The 22,402-nt window shown below is 41.7% G+C and overlaps 1 protein-coding gene across 1 annotated transcript; it reads left to right on the forward strand.

The window, feature by feature from the left end:
* The first annotated feature begins 108 nt into the window (after window positions 1-108).
* pkdccb (protein kinase domain containing, cytoplasmic b) lies at window positions 109-20,630 on the forward strand. The gene is made up of 7 exons (XM_061795656.1): window positions 109-1,124; window positions 3,066-3,179; window positions 7,148-7,419; window positions 8,990-9,069; window positions 12,226-12,333; window positions 17,157-17,333; window positions 18,339-20,630. Exons 1-7 carry the CDS (start codon window positions 582-584, stop codon window positions 18,428-18,430), a joined length of 1,386 nt encoding a protein of 461 aa, XP_061651640.1. The 5' UTR covers window positions 109-581; the 3' UTR covers window positions 18,431-20,630.
* Window positions 20,631-22,402: the final 1,772 nt, after the last annotated feature.

The following is a 22,402-nucleotide window of genomic DNA, read 5'->3' on the forward strand; positions in this document are numbered from 1 at the left end:
TATTGTACACCATTTTTTTGTTTTAAGTAAAATACTTTTGAATGTTATTGTCTTTATTAAAAGCACGTTGCAAAACGTGTTGTTGGGGTTTTTGGGGGGATGCTGTAGCTGCTTGATGGATGGCATTCCCATTCATTTCACTGGGGAAAGATTTAAAATGTGAGTTAATTTTGAGTTATAAGGGTGATCACGAACAAAAAAACAAAAAAAAAACAATTATACTGGTCCGTCAATGCACCACTGTAAGCACAATTTTTGCGGAAGACAAATCATTGTAATTCAAGGGAATTTCAATTGCTGTACAAGGAAGGAGCTTGGTCACATGCATAATGCATTACATTCAATCCTGAAGTGGTGATTGGCCGTGTTTGCATGGGAGCATGTAGATGATGATGATGATGATGATGGGGTGCTCGTAGAACTCCTGCTGGCCGGGTGTAAAGTTACGCGCGGACAGGACAGGACACACCTCCAGTGGGAGTTTCCACGAGTGGGGGAGGAGGTGGAAGGAGCCGATCGCTTCTTCTGCTTTCCTCCCACGGGGCCACCAGCAGTCGTCCTGCGTGTACCGCTCGTGCAACATGTCCGCCGCCGTGGGCAAGTCGTTACGCGCGGGCGCCGTGCTCTCCGTGGCGGTCCTGTCCGTCCTGGTGTGCTTGCTCCTCGGCAGCGTGCACCAGCTCGGCGGCGGCGGCCGCGAAGATCTGGATGAAGAGCTGGCGTCTCTCCGCGCGGCGTTGAGCGACCAACTCGCCCAAAGACGCCAAGAAATTCTCCCCCTGCTTTCCCCCGGACGCGTCGAGGAGCCCTCCTCCGCCTGGGATTCTCATCTGTGGGGCGAGCTCACGCGCGGCGCCGCCGGCGGGGCTCCGCTGGGTTGCGGAGCTCTGCGGGACATGCGGCCGCTGGAGGTGCTCGGCTCCGGGTACACCAAGCTGGTGGTGAAGGTGACGCTGGCCGGAGGAGAGCCGGTGGCCCTCAAGATGGTCAACGAGCACGGCATCGACATGGGCAAGTGCGTGGAGGGATTCAAGGACCCCCGCGGATGCCGTCAGCTGGTTTCCTGCAAACTCTGCAAGGAAGTTGTCCTCCTGCACAGGCTGCGGCATCCCAACGTCATCGAGGTGCACCGTTTTTTTTTTTATAGTTATGATCTCTATTCATGCACTGGAAATGACTCGACAGTACTCATTGCTAAGAAATTGTCCTCTCTGGGCCATACGACAGTCATGTAAAATATAATACAAAAATCGTGTTTATTATATGTTGTGAGTTACATGTTTTTTTTTAAAATGTATTTGTGTTTCGATTTGCATTGCTGGTTGGATTGGAAACCTCTCATAGGCTTTGTATGGCTCATGGGCTTGATTTAAAAAAAAATAAAAAATAAAAATAATTTTAAAAATGTATATATTTTACGTGGAGTTTTAGAAATGAATTTGGCATGACAATCCAGCCCTTTTAAAAGTTATGCAATCAAATATTTCTCCATTACTTTCTAGCTACAAAGTGCTTTAAAGGAAATATACAGAATGCACAGAACAGAATTAATATGATTTGACGCTATAACGTTGAAGTGATGCACATTATGCAAAGACAAACTTTTAAGTTGGCAAAACAAACCAAAAAATTATGATTGCACTCTAAATAAAACAAATGCAAGAAATGTGTAAAACAGTTCACTTTTTTTTTTTTTTTTTTTTGCAACTAACGAATGGACAAGGCCTTTGAATCCACACCTAAACTTTGAATGGCCCAAAGTTATGCAAAAACATACATATCTTTATTAGGCCACTCTTTAAAATGTATTCATCTACTGTATCAATGTTCATGTAATATTTTTCACAAAGTGCTTGAAGGGCAAGGTATCGAATGTTAAATGGAAAGAGAGAAATGCACAACAGCAAATATCTAAAACGGTGTTGGTTTTCATCGTGTGAATGACGAGGGAATTCTAATGCGTTTTACAGAGACGTTTGTAGGCCCCTCGATAAACAAGTACAATGTATTTGTATAGCACTGCTCATATAGACAATGATTAGAAAGTGCTTTAAATATTGAAAATGATAAATCATAGATATCAGCTTAATACACAACAAATGTGTAAAACAGTGTAGGTAGTAAAGGGTGAGCATTTTTGCAACTCTCATGAATGAAAAGCAACACGTTAACTTAATATGACCAAAAAGCTACGGAAATCGTACGTCAACAATGGTTGTTACAGGACACTTTTCAACGTGTTTTTATAGCATATTTCGTAGGCAATTGTCACAAAATGCTTTGAATATTAATGCAAAGTATTATGTGGTTTAAATGCAGCAACAAATGTACAAAACAGTGTAGGCAGGACAAACTCCAAATAAAACCAATCAGAAGGTAAAATGCACAATCAAGTACGGAGAAGCCAGAAAAACTTGATTCAATCACAAAGTTGTATACCAAGAGAAATCATAGTGATATGGGTAGGATCCATTTTTAACACAGACTTATCAAATATGGTTCTTTTCCAGATCTCGGGTAGATCTTTTCGGGTTAGGCCTTTTTTTGTTGTTGTTGTTGTTGTTGTAGTTAAGTTTTCTTTTTTTGAAGACAATTTTATTGCTTTAAATTTTGTGGAACAGTTTGAGGAGGCTGTTTATTTCCGTCATCCACAACAAAGCAAGGTCCATGCTTGGATGAGTTTAGTGTCGAAGAAAAGGGGCCGATGTCAAATTTTCAACAAATTGACCCAAAAAAACCAAACAAATATATATATATATATATATATCCAGCAGACATATGCCAACATCTTATCCGGCCACCTCTTCCTTTTGTCTCACATTCGGCGAGCAGGTTAACAACCCATTCGCCTGTCCAGGAATTTTGCTAATTAAATTAAATCCGTTGACCCCTTCCTGCCCTTTAGGGTGAACTTTCTCCGGAGTAGACAATGTGCTTCTGTGCTTTCTCGCCATCCACTCGTTCCCGCTATTCCCGCCACCCTTAAACCCGCGTTTAGATTTCCCAAAAATGTGACAATGTGGAATGCTGCATCGTGCCCTTACATTTAAATGTGGCTTCAACAGTTGCGTGGTCACTGTGTCGGCGACTCGGGAGGCCAAGTCACCGTCATCCTGGAGCAGGGGAACCCTCTCCAGATGCTCCAGCTGCTCCAGAGCCCCTGGGAGGACCGCTTCAGGGTAAGCTCATGATGCTCTTCCCGTACTTTGTTGCTTAACCGCACTGCAGTTGGCCGAGTGCCTCTTGCTGCCAGTGTTTGCAAGAGCGCGTGTGCAGCCCTCCAGATGAAGGGTGAAACTTTAGGAGCACTGACAAATGTCCCTCAATGTATTTGATCATGCCGGGCTTGGAATGGAGATGGGACCGGGAGTTAATCCACTGCAGGCTAGGAATGTCATCTCAGCATACACACACACACACACACACACACACGCACACAGCTTTAGTGCAACCCCCATCACAGGTATGTTCCTGGTGGGAGTGGAGAGAGGCTGAATTTGCTCTGCAGGGATTCAAGTGTGGCTGTGTGTGCGGCTGGGTTTGAAATAATAGGAGGTAACGAGGGGAGGAGCACTCAGATTGAGCACGCAAATTGATTTTGGATGGTGAAAATGCAATGAAACGTATTTTTGGGCTGATTGGGCAAATCAGCTGAAAAATGGATGCTTCTTTGTCTAGCATCTCTTTTATGGCTACACATTTGAGCCACAAAAATACCTGGATATCTGTTTAAAGCCTCTGGTGGCTGGAATATAGCTCACCGGGTCGTAGCAGGGCTTTTTCACGTCGCCACAATGACGTGCTCTAAAGCGGTGACGCCGGGAAAAGATCGTTGGCCGTAAAAGATTATAAACCCACCTATTGGCATTTTTGTTCTCTTCCGATGATGCCACAAGATGGCACCAAAGCTCTGGCTAAACAGGAAAGTGGTAATTGGTGTCAAGGAAGTATGTTGAATTGATACATTCACAAGCTTTGTATGTCAGAGAGGATCCAAGTTTAGCCAGGGCTGTTTCGAGGAAGTTATGGAGCGTTTGATGCACCACTATTATACTGTATGTCCATCTGTGTCACACTACTTAAATATGTCAAATTTGAAAAACACATGAAGGCATACAGGACATGGTTTTGTCTGGAATGGCAGTGTTTCTTTGCAGTGACATTGGTATTCAAACAGTCCTCTTCATCATGCTGTTCACATTTTAACATCATGAGACCGGAGGTGGGTAGTAACGCGCTACATTTTCTCCGTTACATTTACTCAAGTAACATTTTGGATAAATCCTCAGAGTAGTTTGAATGCACCATACTTTCAATTTTTCATTTTTAGACTTCATCTTTGACTTCCGCATAGGGCGCCGGTGGCCCAATCCAACGTGGTCACGAGTGTCATTTGATTCCAATTCACCAAACAGATGGCTCAAGGCCGTCACATGACCGGAAAACAACAGTGTAGTCTTCTGTGTGCCCAAACATGGCTATTTCAGCCCACTTTTAACTTGAGAAAACAGCTTGCCGTAAGTTGCAGATGTTTCTATTGTTGTTTTGGCAGTGCAACTGGCAACATTAGCCATATTTTTATGGTCATAAGCTACCGTAAAACATGCTTCTTTGGGGATACGTGCCATGCTGTAATTTTAATCGCTCGCTCGCTGCTCACACGCACGCACGCACACACGCGTGTCTGTTCAGCAAATGTGTTCTTCATTATTTTATTTGATGTTCTGCTCTTTGTTTGTTTTAAAATCAAAAGTTACTCACTGGTTACTTTTGAGTAGTTTTTAAACTGAGTACTTTTTTTACTATTACTCAAGTAACTAAATAAAAATCTCATGAATGAGTTTAAATTCCGGGATGCTGCCATGAAATCAGTACGGGATATTCCCATTCTCTCTTTTTTTATTTTTTTAATGCTGCGTCACCTCCTCCGCCTCAAAATAAGTAAAGTTAGGGCTTTCTTTTTTTCAACAATGACAAATACATATTGCCGAGTTGCTGTCCACCCAGCGGGGAAAGCCTCCCGACTTCCTTGTAGGCCGTTATGTCATCACTTGCAAATATGGGACGGCCGCACCCCTGTTGCCCTCGTTGTCGTCGGCCTTTCACACTGACCAAGTGCAGTGTGGAAAGGCCTTTCGAGTGTCACAGAGTATCATCAGAAGGTTTCAGTAGGGATACTGAAAGGCATAGAAGTGGTCTTCCTTGGACATTTTCTTTGATCAAACCCCTGTTGTAAATGTTGTTGTTCAGCTCCTTGTAAGAGAACAGCGAGTTGTGCAAAAAGTAGACATACAATGAACACTTGGACATGTCCGTTCAAAAGTTTAACAGTCAATTTAAGATCGCCAGTAAAAGTTATTGTGGATTTTAGATTAATTTCGCCCGAAAGCTCAATACAACTCTTTGTGAGTAGTTGTGAGTGTGTTGAGTGTTGGCATGCAAGAATACATGACAACCAAAACAATTTACCACAGTGCTACTGCGAGACGTATTGCTTACATACGTGAAATTTCAAACCCACATATTGTTGCTCCAAGTTTGGAAAGTTTTCCACCCCCAAACAATGTCTTTTTTTTTTTCTTTTTTTTTTTTTCAATACTAAAAAGAACTTCTACAGATATGGGTAGTCAAAATATGCTTTTGTATAAGCCAGGGAAGACATGCAGTTGTTCTGCATGTGCATATTGCTTCTCTACAAACTGCCCTGGTATGCATATTCCAGTCATTTTGGCAGATCCTTGTCAAGAGAGATTGTTTTACCAAAAACCTTTCACAGACGTAAAGAAAAATGTAACATTTTTAAGTTTGTTGTTGTTGAATGTACCCTATGTTTTTCCTCAGCTAAAGAGTTAGAAAAGCCAACCTGGTGCTGCGTAGCCTGCTCAATGTCAGTTACATGTGTGAGGGCTACTTTAATCCAGGGGTGTCTGGTTTCCCCCACCGCCGTTTTTACTGTGCCAGTGACGTCCAACTCTGCGCTTTACAGTCCCCAACGCTAGTTGCAGTACATTTGTCACACACACACACACACACACACACACACACTCGTTTCATGGTCTGTCAGTGTGCAGCCGATGCCTTCATTTTGCTGTTTGCAGCCTTCCTGTTTGTGTTTTCAAGCCTTGAGGAAACATACTGAAGTTTATGAAACTATTAAACGCTCGTGTATAAAATGTAAGTAGCTTGGCTAACAGAGAGGAGCAAATGATCGTATGTTTTGTATTCTGAATTTTTAGGCTTTTGTGTTTTTCCCGAGAATATTTTCGACTCTAATATCTCGAACATAAATCTTCGGGGAATAACAAAATCACTGAAAGACTTTACAGTCCATGCTAGTTTTGCATCCTGAGCAAAGTCTTTCAAATATATACGACCTTGCACTGGGGAAATGAAATAAAATAATAATATTAATAATGAGACCAATCCCAAAAAATGCGGACTGTCTTTCAACTAATAGAACATTTAGATGGGTTGTGAATTTAGCTTTTATATTTTGGGAAAGAATCTGGAGCAATTTGAAGATCTTATCTTGCTAATCATTTATTGTGCCAAGTAACAATATTTTACATCATTATTTTTTTCTGTAGTACAGTAATCAAAGTAGAAAATCAGAGATTTTTGGGGGGGAACCTATCCTCCGTTATTCGCTGTAAACTTCCCTATTCACTGTTTTTTGATCAGGCCAATGCAATAATATATCGGTTTGGCTGCCATCTGGTGGCATCATGGTGCAACAAGGTATGTTGAAGTGAGTTGAGGAGTTTCATTTAGACAGTGCTTTGCTGCCATCTTCTGGCATCGATAGGCAATTACAAACCAATTACTATTAATTTGCGGATTCTTGCTATTTACATCAGGCTGAATAGCGGGGTTTCACTATATGGTATAAAAAGTATAGAAGATGAAGTCACAATGGATAATGTGCCAAAGTGACTCGTGAAATAAATACAAAATAGAAAAAAAAGACAAGATGGGTTTTCTAAACGGGGAGCAAGTAGATAAAATGAATTGCCTTTTAATGTCAATAAACAACTTGATTAAGCCTGTTATTACAATCCCATGAGACTATCTTAACAGGATTACCTCTCTGCAGCTAAACAAACAGTGAAGCAGATAATAAGGAGGCTTTTGTGTCGCGTCCCTGCAGGTGTGTCTGGACCTGGTGCGCCTCCTCCACTTCCTGTCGCGCTCTCCACTAGGATCGGTGGCTCTGCTCGACTTTCAGCCTCGCCAGTTCGTCATGGTGTCGGGCGAGCTCAAGCTCACCGACCTGGACGACGCCAGCGCGACGGCGACTCCCTGCGACCGCGACGCCGACTGCTCGCTGCAGTTTCCGCACCGAAATTTCACCCTGACCTGCTCGGCCCGCGGAGTGTGCGAAGGTCTCAATGAGAAGATGAACATTTACAACGCGTATAGGTGAGCATGAGCAGAGGTGGCAATAGTGCTCACTTAAGTAAAAGAACTCATGCTTGTGTATAAAACACTGGTAAAAGTAGATGATTCAACTTTTTCACTTTAAGTAAAAGTATAGACTACATATCAATTATAAAGTGAATCCCTATTATCAGGGGGAATGCGATCAAGACCCACCTGCAATGAGTGAAAATCTGCAATTCAGAGAGATTATCGAAAAAGCTTTTGTTAGTTTTACCCCCAACACGCCTCAAACACATTGAAACTTAAAACACACTTTGAAAGTATTCCTCGGCGCCTGTTTTCGCTCTCACGGTCACGCAGTTCTCCAAATAAGAAGTGTTTTTGCTTCAACCTGTTTATTTGTCACTCCCAGTTGACGTTTACTGAAAACTGACACATGAAACAAGATATTGCGTGTTTAATCACAAGACGTTCAACCAAACCATATAATTTCATTTAGCGAAAGTCTGGTAAATATAAACCTTCAAACCTGCTACTTTTAAAACATATTGAGTAGCAAACACAAACGGAGCATACAACAATACTCACAGGCAGATATTCTCTCTGCTCAGTATGAAAGACGACTACTGCTGGAGCTGCCTCCTCTGTTTTTTGGTTTTTGTTTGCTCTTAATGATGCTGCATCTCTTCCGGTAGACCTCAGGGCTGCTTGGCGCTTTCGGCACAACGTCATACAACACTGAAATCGCAGAACTTTGGTTTTGCCTGTAGACTGTGGAAACCCATTTTAAAAAAAACGATCACTTAAGGGGGGGTGGGGAGGGGACTTCTCGTCACAGGAAATAGTTCCCCTCTTTTATTATTATTATTTATTTATTTTGCTCATACTGTGAGGAAAAAAAGCTAGGTGGCATTGGCTCAGGCTTTTATGCCAGCATGGCTGGCAACCAGTTCAGGGTGTACGCCGCCTCCTGCCCGATGTTAGCTGGGATAGGCTCCAGCACGCCCGCGACCCTAATGAGGAGAAGCGGCTCAGAAAATGGATGGGTGGATGGATGGATGTTTCAGATAAGACAGCATTTTTCAACACCAGAAACTGTCTTTCACCAAAGATCAGTATCGTAGCCAAACAGCATCAAACAATTCTCTTAAATAAGGTCTTGCTTCTCTGAATCAGTGACATTAATGTGCTCCGGTTCATGTTAGCTGTCCCTCTTTTTTTAAGTCTCCAATATCTCAATCAATCAATCAATCAATCTGTCTGGTTGGGGGGGAAAAAAGCCTGTTTTGACATAGTAAAGAGTAGAATGTATCGAACTCGGTTTCATCAATGTAGGGAGTAAAAGAAAAAAGATGTCAGAAAAATGAATACTAATGCAATGTACAGATACCTGCACGAGTGCTTGAATAGAGGCAATGTTGACACAATGTTGCGAGTCAAGGAGTCCAGAAGCTGCAGATTTGCGGTTTACGGGCACGATTCATCAAGTGGCGAAAAGCGAGTCCTGTCGCGTTTGATCCGCCCTTCAGATCCTTGACAGCTTTATGGTTTCAAGTGATGTTCCATAATGGATGTGCTCTTTTCTTCTTTTTTATTCACATGGCTCCAGGTACTTTTTCACCTACCTGCTGCCTCACCAGGCCCCGCCCGGCCTCACTCACCTGGTGGAGCGCATCATGAACGCCACAGGTGAGCAAGAGAGTGCGATAACGTCACAACAACACACAGACACTAAATCATTGTGTTATTGTGGTCTTGTCGTGACATGCCCCTGCTTTAAATGCTTTATTTAATTTGCTTGTGTGGAATTCATGGTATACAAAAAGTATTGAGACACACCTCTTACTTCGTTACATCCCACAGGGACATTGGATTCATAATTGGCTTTTTTTGTGTGTGTACAGAACACAGATCACAATTTCATTTGGATCAAATTAAAAACATTTGCCACTGCACACCAGTGGTTAGCATGTCAGCCGCACAGTTACAAATCTCTTCCTGTGTGGAGTTTGAGTTTGCACATTCTCTTTCTGCTTGCGTGGGTTTTCTCAGCGTACTCTGGCTTTTTCACACATTCCCAAAAGAATAATCATTTGTAGGCAACCAATTGGTGAAATATTACTTTTAAGTAGAGCCGTGTAAATCCCCAAATTGCTATTCGCATTGACAGTATATCGAATGCCTAGCGTGTTACTCCTTGTATATTCCAAAATAAAGACCGCTCATTGTCCAATCTAATTGGATTACCTGAAAACTATCTATAGCCCCTGGTTAAGACCTGGTCGCAGGTTTTTTTGAGGTCACAGATTTTGTCACAACACCAGAGAGAGAGTACGCTGACATATTTTGGTTCCCCTGTTCAAGCAAACACTTTTCCCTCTGGAAAAAGATGCTGCCAAAATGCTTATTTGTAGTTTAAGGTGGTTTACTTTAACAAGAATTTCTGGTCGCATTGTGACCGTGGGCCATTTTGCGCCATCTCTGTGCCGTGAAATGCGTAAATAAAGTTTGATTTGGTTTCATTTGAATTATGATTCAGGGTTTTTTTTTTTTTATTATTATTTTTTTTTAAGCGAATTAATCCTAACTCCCACTCATTCGTTCGTAGCGCTACTTCTAATAATACATAATTCCCCAAATTTGTAGCATATAGTACGTCATAGTACATAATTTATGTATTTATCTTTAAATATGGAATTATAACTTGCCTCTTGATTGGTTAGCGAAACCTAGTCCTTAGATTTCAGGTTCGGATCTTGGCTCCGACCTTCCTGTGTGGAGTTTGTAGTTCTCCCCGTGCTTGTGTGGGTTTTCTCTGGGTGCGCCGGTTTCCTCCCACATTCCCAAAAGCGTGCATGTTCAATTGAAGACTCTAAATTGTCCATTGATGTGAATGCGAGTGTGAATAGTTTTTTGTCGACATGTGCCCTCTGATTGATGGGCGACCAGTCAAGGATGTACCCTGCCTCTCACCCTAAGTCAGCTGGGACAGGCCCCAGATCACCTGGAACCCTAAAGGAGGACAATCTCTATTAAAAAAAAAAAAATGGATGTATGGATGATGTAAACATTTAAAAGATGCCAGAAATTATATCTCTGACATAATTGTTTTTTTTTTTAAGTTTAAATGTTCAATCTGAGCACTTCCTCTATAACATTTATTTTTAACCAAAAAACATACACACGAACAAACAAACACTACCCAAAATGTACTTCAGCTGCTGCCAGTCCATCAGTCGTCTTCTACAGCGTGAACTTACCGAACTAAGACGGACGCTTGGCTTAAGAGAGATCATTTCATGCACCCGTGCAAAATGGGCTAAAAACAACTGGCGAGTGATATTGTTTTCATTGCATTGTCATGTGTTTTGATCCTGTTCGCATGATTAAACATAATGCCTTTATTGGCTATAAACGGGTTTTGTTGGAAGGATGCGTGCGAGGGAGAGGGAGTGCGCCAAAGTCTTTCCGGAAGTCGAAGGAGGGCGGTGTGGCTTCGACTGGATTCACACAGCAAATTCTCAATCCCAGTTTTATTCCTATATCCAGTTTTTGGACTGTAGTTTTTGCCTATGTACATGTAAATTTCAAGTGATGACAGACATGATCTCATATGGCTGTGTTTACATTCACCAAATAAATTGAACAACCCACATGCACAGACAACCAAATTGCATGAAAATGTGAACTGTGAGACGGCTGTTCCACCTCTGCTACCGTGCCAGTATTTATATGTACAGTATTTATTTTTTAAAAAGAAAGAAAGAAAGAAAGAAAGAACAAGGTGCGGTAAAGCAAAAAGTCAAGGTTGTTTTTTTTTGGGGTGGCCTGCGAAAATGTTTGTAGCGAACTACTGTCTAATGTACGGAAAGTTGAGTCAAAGTCATTGCTACTTTTTTAGCACATAACAGCGGTTCCCAACCTTTTTTTGTGCCACAGACCGGTTTCCCGTAAATACATATTTCCATGGACCAATATATAAACGTATAAAAACAAATGACAACTCACTGTTACTTTGAGTGGAGTAATTAGTGGGTGCGTATGTTTCTCACTTCTACAAGCCGGCCGGTCTCATCTTGTGTTCCATAGCATAATGTGTGTCACCAGGCTCCAAAAAATTCAGCATTTTTCCTTTTCACTTTTTCTATTCCACTTGGCTGCAAGCGGTCCTGCAACAAGTGTTACGGCGCAGCGTTGTGATATTGGTGCTCTTGTAAAATGAATACAATTCTTGATGTGGGACAGATTTTGCCCGCAAGTTATTGGAGATAACACTTTAGCAATGAAGGTAGAGCGTCACTTTGCGCAGCTGCCCTCGTTCCTCACCACCAGCCCCGTGGTCCCGTCGGTGACTAGCTGAAGCAAGCCAGGCTAACGGCTGTTCTCATCCACAAACGGCTTCTTTTCGTTCCCTCAGACCAGCGCAGATGTCGCACGTCACGAGTCCTCCGTAAATTGGCCGACCGGAAGACGAGACACGTGGCAGCGCCAAAAACACATGATTAGCAATTAGTTGACATAGAACATTGATGCAGAGTCGTAAAGTTGATGAATCGGTTTAACCTCTTCTGCGAAACGTAATTCTTCATCTTACCAAGATGTTTTTGACAGGACTACACTTGCAGCTTCCAAATGTCAGGCCCCCCTCATCAGTGAACTTTCACCTCTCAAATGTTCTTCTGGATGAATGGACAAACATTCCCGCAAGCACGCCGAATCACACAGTCTTCCCAAGAGAGAGGAAGTCTATATTTTTCCCCCTGTGTTCAAATACGTTTGCATAGCACACATAGCGGGACTAATAGCGTTCCGCCCGCATGTGCTGAACCTATGATCCATTTGCAGGTGAGCTGAAAGCCGACATCAACGAGACGCTGGATGCTTTCGAGCACATCCTGCACCTCTACCAGTCTGGCCTGCACCTGGACAAGCTGCCTCCATCTGTACTCCGAGGTCAGCCTGCTTCTTACACGCGACACCGACCTCCCCCCTTCGGCCGACACAAAGCTGGGCCTTATTTAAAAAGGCGGCACAGTCTGCACCTCTGTTTTCATTTTGTTTCGGAGGCTGGAAGAGGTGTGTGTGTGTGTGTGTGTGTGTGTAAGTAAGAGGGGGGGGGGAGGGGTCCTGTGGTTTCTCCCTCGCTTGGGTTGTTTTGACAGGTTATTAGGTGGCTGGAATGAGAGGACAAAACCAACAGAGTGGGATTAATCCTGCGTGTCTCCGGCTCAGTAAGTCTGTCGGGATTGGGATACATGGAAAGTTTGGCCACTTTTTAAATAAATAAGACCCACTCAAGTCTACATCCTGACTTATTTCGCCATGTAAAGTCTTTCTTTTTTGTTGTATCCGCTCATTGTAAACATTTAACTCGACAGCGAGCCCTCCTTCCTTGCAGTCTATGAAATATTAATAACAGAAAGACCGGCTGCGTTCCTGTGGTGAGATATTTTTTTTTCCGTCCCCTCCAGATGCCGGACTGTTTATTTAGCAGCTCTTTGTGAATTTAATCGCAGATTGAGGGGGAAAAGGCCACGGGCGCCGAAGCTAACACCAGCAGGGAATGTTTTAGCTTCGCAGGGAGGTGCCACAAGTCAAGCCTCTGCATGGCTGATTGGGAGAGTGATAAGATGTGTATATTATTTCACATTTTTGTGTGGGAGTTTTTGCACCAGGGGTGTCTGGAGCGACTTAATATGCGGGCTCAGTTGGGCTTTTTAAAATAATAGGGCAAGCTGTGGGAAAGTGGACTGAGCAGGTTATTTCCATGAGTAAGGTGAGAAGGTCACAAGCGGTCACGTGACATCCAGTTGGCCATTTTCACTTAACACGAATGCGGTCTTGTGTGAAGCTGCTTTATCTTGTTCATTTTTCTCAATTCACATCATAATAATAATAATAATAATAATAATAATCTAAATAAAGCAACTAATTGTGATGATTTTTATTTTTTGTTAACTCCAGAAAAATATTGTAGTAATTCAAGATTCTTATTTTAAACAATTAATTTAAAAAAAAATGTGCAATAATTTTGTAGTATAAAGGGGAACGCACAGTGTGTGAGAGGTCTGCACAGCTCCCTCACAGTTCTCAGGTTCTCTGTTTGAACGTCTGGGTTCTCCGACTTACTCTCACATTTTAAGAAATTACATATTGGGTTCATTGAAGACAAAGTTGTCCATAGGTGTGAATATAAGTGTAAAATTCTTGTTTGGCTATAAGTGACCTGCGATTGGCTACATATAATATCTAGAGGTATAATATCATTGTCTTCCAATTATCTGTATTACATTTTATTGAAATATATTTTTATATTTATCTCCACTGCTACCAATTCCTTTAGGCACTGATCGGCGGGGAAACGTACATTTTTACTGTATGTATAAAATAACATCTCTTGCCCTTATAGTAATCTATGTAACTAATTATATATATATATATATATATATACACATATACTGTACACTGTACATGTGTGCGTATATATGTGTGTGTCTGTGTGGATTCATAATATTAATTTCTAAAGGGATAGCGAATGTCTCTTTGAAAGTTCTGAACTCCTCTTTCCATGTCAGTTGCCATAGTCAGAATCATCTTTATTTGCCAAGGATGTCTAAAATGCATAAGGAATTTGTCTCCGGTAGATGGAGCCGCTCAAGTACGACAATCGACAGCCATTTTCAAACTCAAATACTTTTGAGACATAAAAATACACTACGGAGCTCGACATTCCATAGCTGAGGTCATGTTCTGCTTCTCCAAGCGTGTTAAACACATACCAGAGGTGGACAAAGTAGCCCAAAATTTTACTCAAGAAAGAGCACTGTTACTTGAGAGTAAAATGACTCAAGAAAAAAGTAATCCTCCAAATAATTAAGTTTTCAGTGAAAAATTACTTAACTACAGTACTGAGTAACTGGTAAGTAACTTGTGATTTATTCTTTTTTTTAAATCTGAACCTCAAATAGACAACAATATGAAATAGGAATGTGCAAATTCAGATATTTCCCAACAATGTGACATTAACTTATAAAAAAATCTTTAAAAGAAAAAAAAATGAAATAAGGTAAAAGCGGCCGCAAAAATGGTCTTAAATTAACTTTTTATTGCTGGAAACAGCATACGCTCAAAGTGGAGTTCTTGTATGCTGAAATGTGGACATTTTTAGCCTGACAGATTTTGTAGTCTGTAAGTTAAATAGAAATTGAATGTGAGTGTCAGGCAACAGCACAAGCTTCAGGTAGCTTCTTAATTGGTGATGGTTCTCATTTCGTGATTTGAGATCATAAATACTGGACAGGTTTAAGTTTCGATTTTTGGCCCCAACCGTTTTCCGAGCAGATTGGGGAGGCCTTTGTTGACTTTGACTATAAATTTGAAATGCATCGCTAGGTCCCTTGAAATGGGGTGTATAAATCAAAGCTATTATTATTATTTGATCAGAAAGGTCTGTTTATCGGTATGTGGGTACTCCTGTTTTAGACAAACTAGTTGAGACTGAATCAACAGCACATGTGCGAGTTGTCGCCAAGTAATGCACAGAACGGCCGCACCTGTGTGGAGTTTGCATGTTCTTCCCGTGCTCGCGTGGGTTTTCTCCGGGTACTCCGGTTTCCTCCCACATCCCAAAAATATGCAGGGTAGGTTAATTGAAGACTCTAAATTGGCCATAGGTGTGAATGTGAGTGTGAAGGGTTGTTTGTTTATATGTGACCTGCGATTGGCTGGCGACCAGTTCAGGGTGTACCCCGCCTCTCGCCCGAAGATAGCTGGGATAGGCTCCAGCACGCCCGCGACCCTAGTGAGGATAAGCGGAACAGAAGATGAATGAATGAATGTTATCGATTAATATTCCCACTTTCCTGGCAAAAATGCAACTCTGCAAAAAAAGAAAGAAAAGAGGCCTGGATGATGTCAGTGCAATAACGAATGTGTGTGGGAGAGACAGAGTGAGTGTCAACAGGTAATAAGTCTTATTTTGAAATGGCTCGCAGATGTAAAGTACATTCTCCACAGATGAGATCCACAGCTGAGGCTTATACGACGTTTAAAATTGAAGCGTTGTAAGGGAAGAGGGCTTCTCTATACGTTAAGAGCGTTTCCCGCCCTCCATGTGAAGCACAATGGGAGCTTTCATCTGTACGTCTCTGGTGCCCGAACAGCTGAGGTCGACCACCTTTTCCCTCCACAGCAGGCCTCATTTTTTCCGCCTGAAGAAAAATCCTCTGAACACTCCCTTGTTCTTCTCCTTTGCTCTTCATCCCCAGAAGGCTGATCCTCATGTCTTTTTTCTCCTCAACAATCGACACACACAACAACTCCTACCATTTAGAAGGTTAACAGTTTGCAACAGAGCGTCTCCTCTCTGTGAACTCCCAGACTCAGCGCGTGTGCACATGCGCGTGTGTGTGTGTGTGTGTGTGTGTGTTTTTCTCATGGCTAATGTGGAGCAGATGATTTAAGACAGGCCGCCTGACTGGACGAATTAGAATGATTAATGTAAGGCAAATGTTTGGGTCGAAGAGGGGTGATGTGTTCAATGTGGCGCAGCACACTGGGAGAGGAGAGTTCAAGATGTTCTGGAGTGGCACGGTGTAATTACAAAAGTTGCGGCAGGCTAACGACATGTTGAGTAAAGGGGTTGAAGAAGGGCCGCTAAAAAGGACCGAACGCAAGCATTTATTTTGATTGCAGTTTGCTTTTGTGCATGGTGCAGAAGTGAACCACAGTCGAACACAATCTGTTTCTCATCTGTAACTACTCCCATTGAAATTAATGTATTTTTATTTTATCTGCTCTAGAGTCAAACTGATGCTATCATAAAAGCTTTAACCTACAAAGGCAATGCTTTAAATGTAATACAATTGTAAAAATAAGTACTTTTAACAAGACCTAGCGTCAATAAAATAAGATCTTACTTCTCATGTGCGGAGAGGAGGAAGGTTTCACTTTGTAAACAACCACGACAACAAACACTATAAAGTGACTGTTGGCTGGCATTTCTGTTTTACACGTGTTGTACTTGTTTTCCATAACTAAAGTGCTAAAGAGTGCTGTATGAACTCACCTCAACTCAATTCACAATAAGGCAAATTTGGCAAATAGTGAACAATTCTTCAAAAAAAAAAAAAAAGAAGAGGCTTCAAGGTGTTGACTGCCACCACACACACACACACACACACCTTAGCCTCTGGTCCGCTAGCTTAATGCTAACACTGAATGGGAAATGAATAGAAATGGTGCAGCAACACATTTAGACATTGAAAATACCTGTGGTCCCAGGCATTTTTCCAAGTTAGAGGTCCAAAATTTCTAACCTTTCTGTTGTCTTGAAGGCAGCACAAACAAGCCTTATCTGTTCACTGTTGTTTCTTTGCATTTTCATTAGGTTCATCGAGAGTTTTAATATTTCAGTCAACCTAATCAGTATCTCGGTGGCCTAGTAGTTAACACTTGGGGTTCCAATTTCAGCTGCGGCTGTTCTGTGTAGTTTGCATGTTCTCCCCATGCTTGCGTGGGTTTTGTCTGGGTAAGCGGCTTCCTCCCACGTTCCAAAAACATGCATGTTAGGTTCATTATAAGCTCTGTCCATAGGTGTGAATGTCAGCGTGAATAGTCGTTTGAGATACAATCCAGCTACCCCACTTTGTCCTGAATTGTCTGAGTGACTAATGCATTTATCTTTGGTGATGTTTGTTCAGCCTTGGTGGCGGTCTTGCCCATCCATCATGTTATCTTGTTACGTACATGACACGGTGCCATGTTGTTCTGTTTAGATTACAACGTGATGCGAGGCATGACGACGTCAGGCAACACAGACTACCGCTGCTGGCCGTCCTACAGCCAGCAAGGCTGCGTGCTGTCCGTCCACAGCGCCAAAGAGGCAGCACACATCTGCAACTCACACTCGCAGTGCACCAGCTTTTCTCTGACTGGACAGAAAACATGGACAGGTCAGTTTTACCACTCCCTTGAATTGTCATAACATTTGGCCTCTTGTGGCCATCCAATAAAAATAAGTATAGGCCTTCATCAAAATAGGTGTTAATATGGACCTTTTCAGTATGATGTAACACAGGTAGCAAAAACTCAGATTGCACCACTAGTAAACGAACCCTTCTGTATCATTTGAACAAGGCCGATTGATTGAAAAAACAGGGTAAATGGCTTGAATGATGATTTTTAGCCTTCTTCTCTACTGTCATAGTTTGAATGTGTGAAGTATCACCCAGAAAGATGTTACGTGAGCTAAATTGTTTCCAAGGGAGACGGAACGCTAGCTGTAATTTACATTTCAACAGGGAAGTTGATTCTAAATCGACATGGTGGACATTCATACATATTTAACATGATCACTGAGGAACTGGTGAACTAACTGACCTTTCAGTTACTTGCATTAATGACACAGACATGCAGTAGAGCTAACTTTAGCTAGCAGGCTAGCTATAATGTTTTGCTAAATTATACAAAGACAACCCAACCCCAATGTTTTTTTTTTTTTTTTTTTTATATACATAACTTTGAGAAAATGTCTCCCACCAGCCTGACGATAGAGGTTTAATTCCCAATCTGCCCCTTTAGAAGTGGCCAGTAGGTACCAGGCGTTGCTGCGATTTTTTTCTGTACAACTAACGACATCCGCTCAATTTATCCTCATCACCCAGAGGTTCAACAGGATAATTTATATATATTTATTTTTCGTTTTTTTAAGGAATACAAAAAAAAACTAAACCTTCTGTGGCGGCACACAGCTTTTGCCATCGTTTACAGTTCAAGTAAGCAGTAGTCAATCACTTTCCGCCACCCAGAAGTATCCAGGCACCTATTGTTTACAAAATAATGAAATGGTATACTTTTCAAAGTTACTTAAAGAACATGGCTAAGACTTTTGCATAGTGTACTCTACTGACACCGCTGACTTTTCTTTTTTTTTTTTTTTTCATATTTTTTGCCTGCAGGTCGCCCACTGGCCACTTTCAGGAGCAGCTTCAGTCTTCTGGTGCCTGACGAAACCTCTGAGGTGTACGTGAAGAAAAGCACAGCTGTGTAAATAGCACGCACGGATGGGACTTGCAATATTAGAGAAAGTATGCAGGGAGCTCATGTACTCCCGATGATGTGAATCGAAAAGCAACATGTTGCGCTTAAATTAGACGAGTCCCGCGGCGTCCAACGGCTCCCCCGGCTTAGCTGGAGTGAAGTTACGGCCGAGGCGGCTAAATGTGATGTATTCCTAGGCCTTACGCTCACTGCACTCATTTCATGCGTCTGCCAACTCACTGCCTCTGCCAACTGCTACTTCAAGGGATTTCCCAGCAGATACAATTAAGGAAAGAGAGCCTTGTGCTTTTTCTTTTCATTTTTTTCAGTTTGCTACGTTGACTTTATTTGCTGCCTGTTGTGAAACCAGCTCCCCTGTGGTGGGCTTGGAGGTAAGAAGTCGAGCCGTGGCAGCTCAGTGCAAAAAGCCAGAGGACGAGGGGGGAAAAACAAGCTCTTATTCAAGTACACGCTCAGGCTGATGCGCTGAGGTGCCAACTGTTTTCTCATGGCTCTGAGGCTTAGCTGCGCTGTGATCTGAACGGGACCTTTACAACACCGCTTTTAACTTGGGCTGGGTGTATGTCTGTTTGTTCAGCTAGTTAGCTTAATGTTGCTTTTGAGGCTACAGCCAGGAGCTTGTTTTAACTCTGTGTCTGGAGTAGAATGAAGGGCAACATCTATTTGACATATAAAGTAACAGCCAGGAGCTAATTAGTGTAGCAAATAAAGTTACTGTATATTAAATACATTATGATGTCACACCCAACAGCTAGTTAAAGCAAGGTAGCCTAAGACGCTAAAGTCAGGGGCTAATTGTATATAAAACTAAGGGCAACAGCTAGTTTACCCTAGGGTAGTGTATGAAGCTACAGCAAGGAGCTCATTCAAGCGCTCAGTCAAGCGACTAAAGCCGAGTGCCACCACTAGTTAGCGCAAGGTAGCATATGAAGCTACAGACAGTATTAGTGTAGGATATAGAGCTATACCTAACATATGACGCTATTGCCAACAGCGAGTTAACTATGATACAGGGAAAGAAAAAAAACCTGACTTTTTAAAAAAACATAATTATTACTCAAAGCACATTTAAAGCTTAATTATATAGCCACGGTATACCACATAGGGAATATCACACCATGGCTAAAAGTGTTTATCCGTCTACCTAATTTATACTAGATGTATAAACTCAAGACACAGTCGGACGAGCTAAACAAACAGACATTCAAGACAATGACGTTTTGTGGCCTGAAACTACAAACATTTGAAAGCGATTTCGAAAGTAAGGTTTTTTTTTTCTTCTGATCTTGAAAATGGTAGTCTGTAAAAATGGGAAATGTGCATGTGTGTTTAGTGTAGACATGCACTATTACCTCACAAACAAAACCACAATTAGTGGCCTAAAGTGATAGTGTTTATGCCTATAGCGCTTCTCCAGCAATGTGTACATTTTCTACACTGCCAATTCATCCTACGGAGATGTGTAACTTAGTTTTTCTCTACAGTGTGACATTGCCAACTGTTGGCCTGGCATGCATATCACAACACTTTTTGCCATTTTTGCAGGTCTACGTGATCAGGATTTCCTTTTGTCCCTGGGACTGTTTAAATGACAACAACCTAGTAAAAATATGTTTTATTTGTTTTTGAAAAGTCTATAAATGCAATAATACGCATGCCAGCCAAGTGGTTGGTGATGTCACTTCATAAAGAAACACCTCTCAAATGTGAATCAACTGCTCTTTTTTCTTTACAAAAGCGCCTTGAATCGTGTGATATCTGAATGAAAGTAATGCGACAATGCAGGATGGACTTTGATGGAGGAGCGCTAAACACTACGACAGTGTGCCCAAAATGTACACTTAATTCAGTTTTATACCTTTTCTGTTTTTAGAAGCGACCATTTTTAAAACTTTCCACTTTGAGATATTTTTTATTGTTGTTAAAACAGTCCGCTGTAAACTGCCACTTAAATCGCTATGAGCATTTACAGCAAAAATCTTTTTCAACCATTCCAGTAAGTTTACATCCTTTTGTCAATGGCGCCATGATCAAATCTGATTGTTCTTACACGATTGTGCTTTTAGAGTTTTAAGTGCACCTTGTGGGTGAAACCATTATTTTCAATGGAAAATGAGTCACTTTTGTTTTTTTTATGCTGCACCGAATGTAACTGCAGAGTCTTATTTTATAAATTTGTACTTAAATTGTTTCTGTGTTCATTTGCATCTTTATTGTATGAGATTTAACAATAAGTAACAGCCTGTTTTGATCTCATTAGCGCCTCTGCGTGTGCTGAGGATGTGCCGGTTCGCATGTGTATACCGACTTGGTTTAGTGCGTGTTTAAGTCCTTTACCACCCACGCCTCCAGCGCACAGCGGGCTCGGCCCTCAAAGCTCCAGAGCTCCGCAGAGTTTGCACAATGCTTGAGGAATGCATTGAAATGCCGCGTCATGCTGAGCTCATTATGGGCCTTAATTAATACTAATGTAAATGACCACACCTACTGGCTCTTTCGCATGGTGAGGGGGAGTTACTGTAAGGCAAAGGCAGTCATATGGGACAATCTTCTTTGCATAGGCCTGAGGGTGAGATAAGGCAAGGCTTGCTGGATTTGGAAAGTCTTGGCTCACACAAATATCTACCAAACAATTTAAACACACCATTTAAAAAACTAAATAATCATGATAATATAACTGTTTATTCGGCCACTGGGATTGAAAAGGCCCGTCCAGTCCACAAATTCCACTTTTATGGTGGCGTCAGCGGGAAAGCCCGAGGGTTCTCTTAGCCTCATGTTGGCCCCTTGTTGTCTGGACAAAGACAGTTCATTAGTCAGATTACCATTAAGATAAAGAGGCTTAGATTAGGTTTTTAAAAACAACTGGACCAACACATCGTGACTGACTACAAGGACTGGTTGAGTGGTAAGCAGAAAATTAACAAGATTGGTGGTGGGGGAGTTTTCCCTAGTTGCGCCAACAAATGTTTGAAAACCAGCATAAAAGGTGTTGCTTTTTTGAAGTAGTGAAAACCACTAGCTAATTACCTTAACATAGCATAACAAACAAGCAAGCAGCTATTAAACAGCATATCTTAATGTGGCATATGAAGCGACATTCACTGACTACCTTACATATAGCATAGAATAATGAAATTATAGATAGATATTCAATCAAGGACTCAGTATTTGTCTGCCATTTTGTAGGATGACATCGGGAAGATAAATAATAGACCGACTCGTGTTCGTTTTCCTTTTTTCTGTATAACCCTAATCACGTCAGTTGATAGCAACTATGTTATACATTTCCCAAATTCCTTAGATAACATGAGAGCTAAAAAGTTGACAAAATATAGAGAAACTTCGGATCCAGTGGCAAAGGCATGACACGATGATAAAGTGACCGACATGAACAACTAAGACACCAATTTAATTTATTTAAACATCTCTCACTGCCTAACTGTGTGCAAAGTCAAGCGGAAATAACATTTCATGACCCGGAATAGGGGACGGCTTGGCTTACTTCATTTAAAACAGCAGGGACCTTTGCCTAACATTAGCCTCAAGGCTAGATAGTGTTTGGCATGATGGAAGGCAGCAGAATTATTTCTATATTTCTGATGTGTATGCACATTTATTCTTGATCCTATCCTTCCTCGTCACTGTCGAAGAGAGTCTTAGTATCTTCAGCTCTGCCACCGGCTCAGTCTTCTGGTCATTACTACTATCTCCAAATCATACAACATTTCTGGTCTCTCAAGCGTCCATAAACCTTTGCTTTCACTTTAGCTGGTGCCACTCTGTCTCAAGTCACTTTCTTACTCCTGGTCCATCCTGCCTGTACTTTTTTCTTCACCTCTCTTCTACAATCCCCATTCCTCTGAACAGTTGATCACAAGTACTTGAACTCTTGTCCACCTTCTACTCCTTGTAACATCACCATTCCACTCGCATCCCTTTCATTCATACACATGTACTC

This window comes from Phyllopteryx taeniolatus, chromosome 13 (assembly GCF_024500385.1).
Source record: "Phyllopteryx taeniolatus isolate TA_2022b chromosome 13, UOR_Ptae_1.2, whole genome shotgun sequence".
NCBI classification, from domain to species: domain Eukaryota; kingdom Metazoa; phylum Chordata; class Actinopteri; order Syngnathiformes; family Syngnathidae; genus Phyllopteryx; species Phyllopteryx taeniolatus.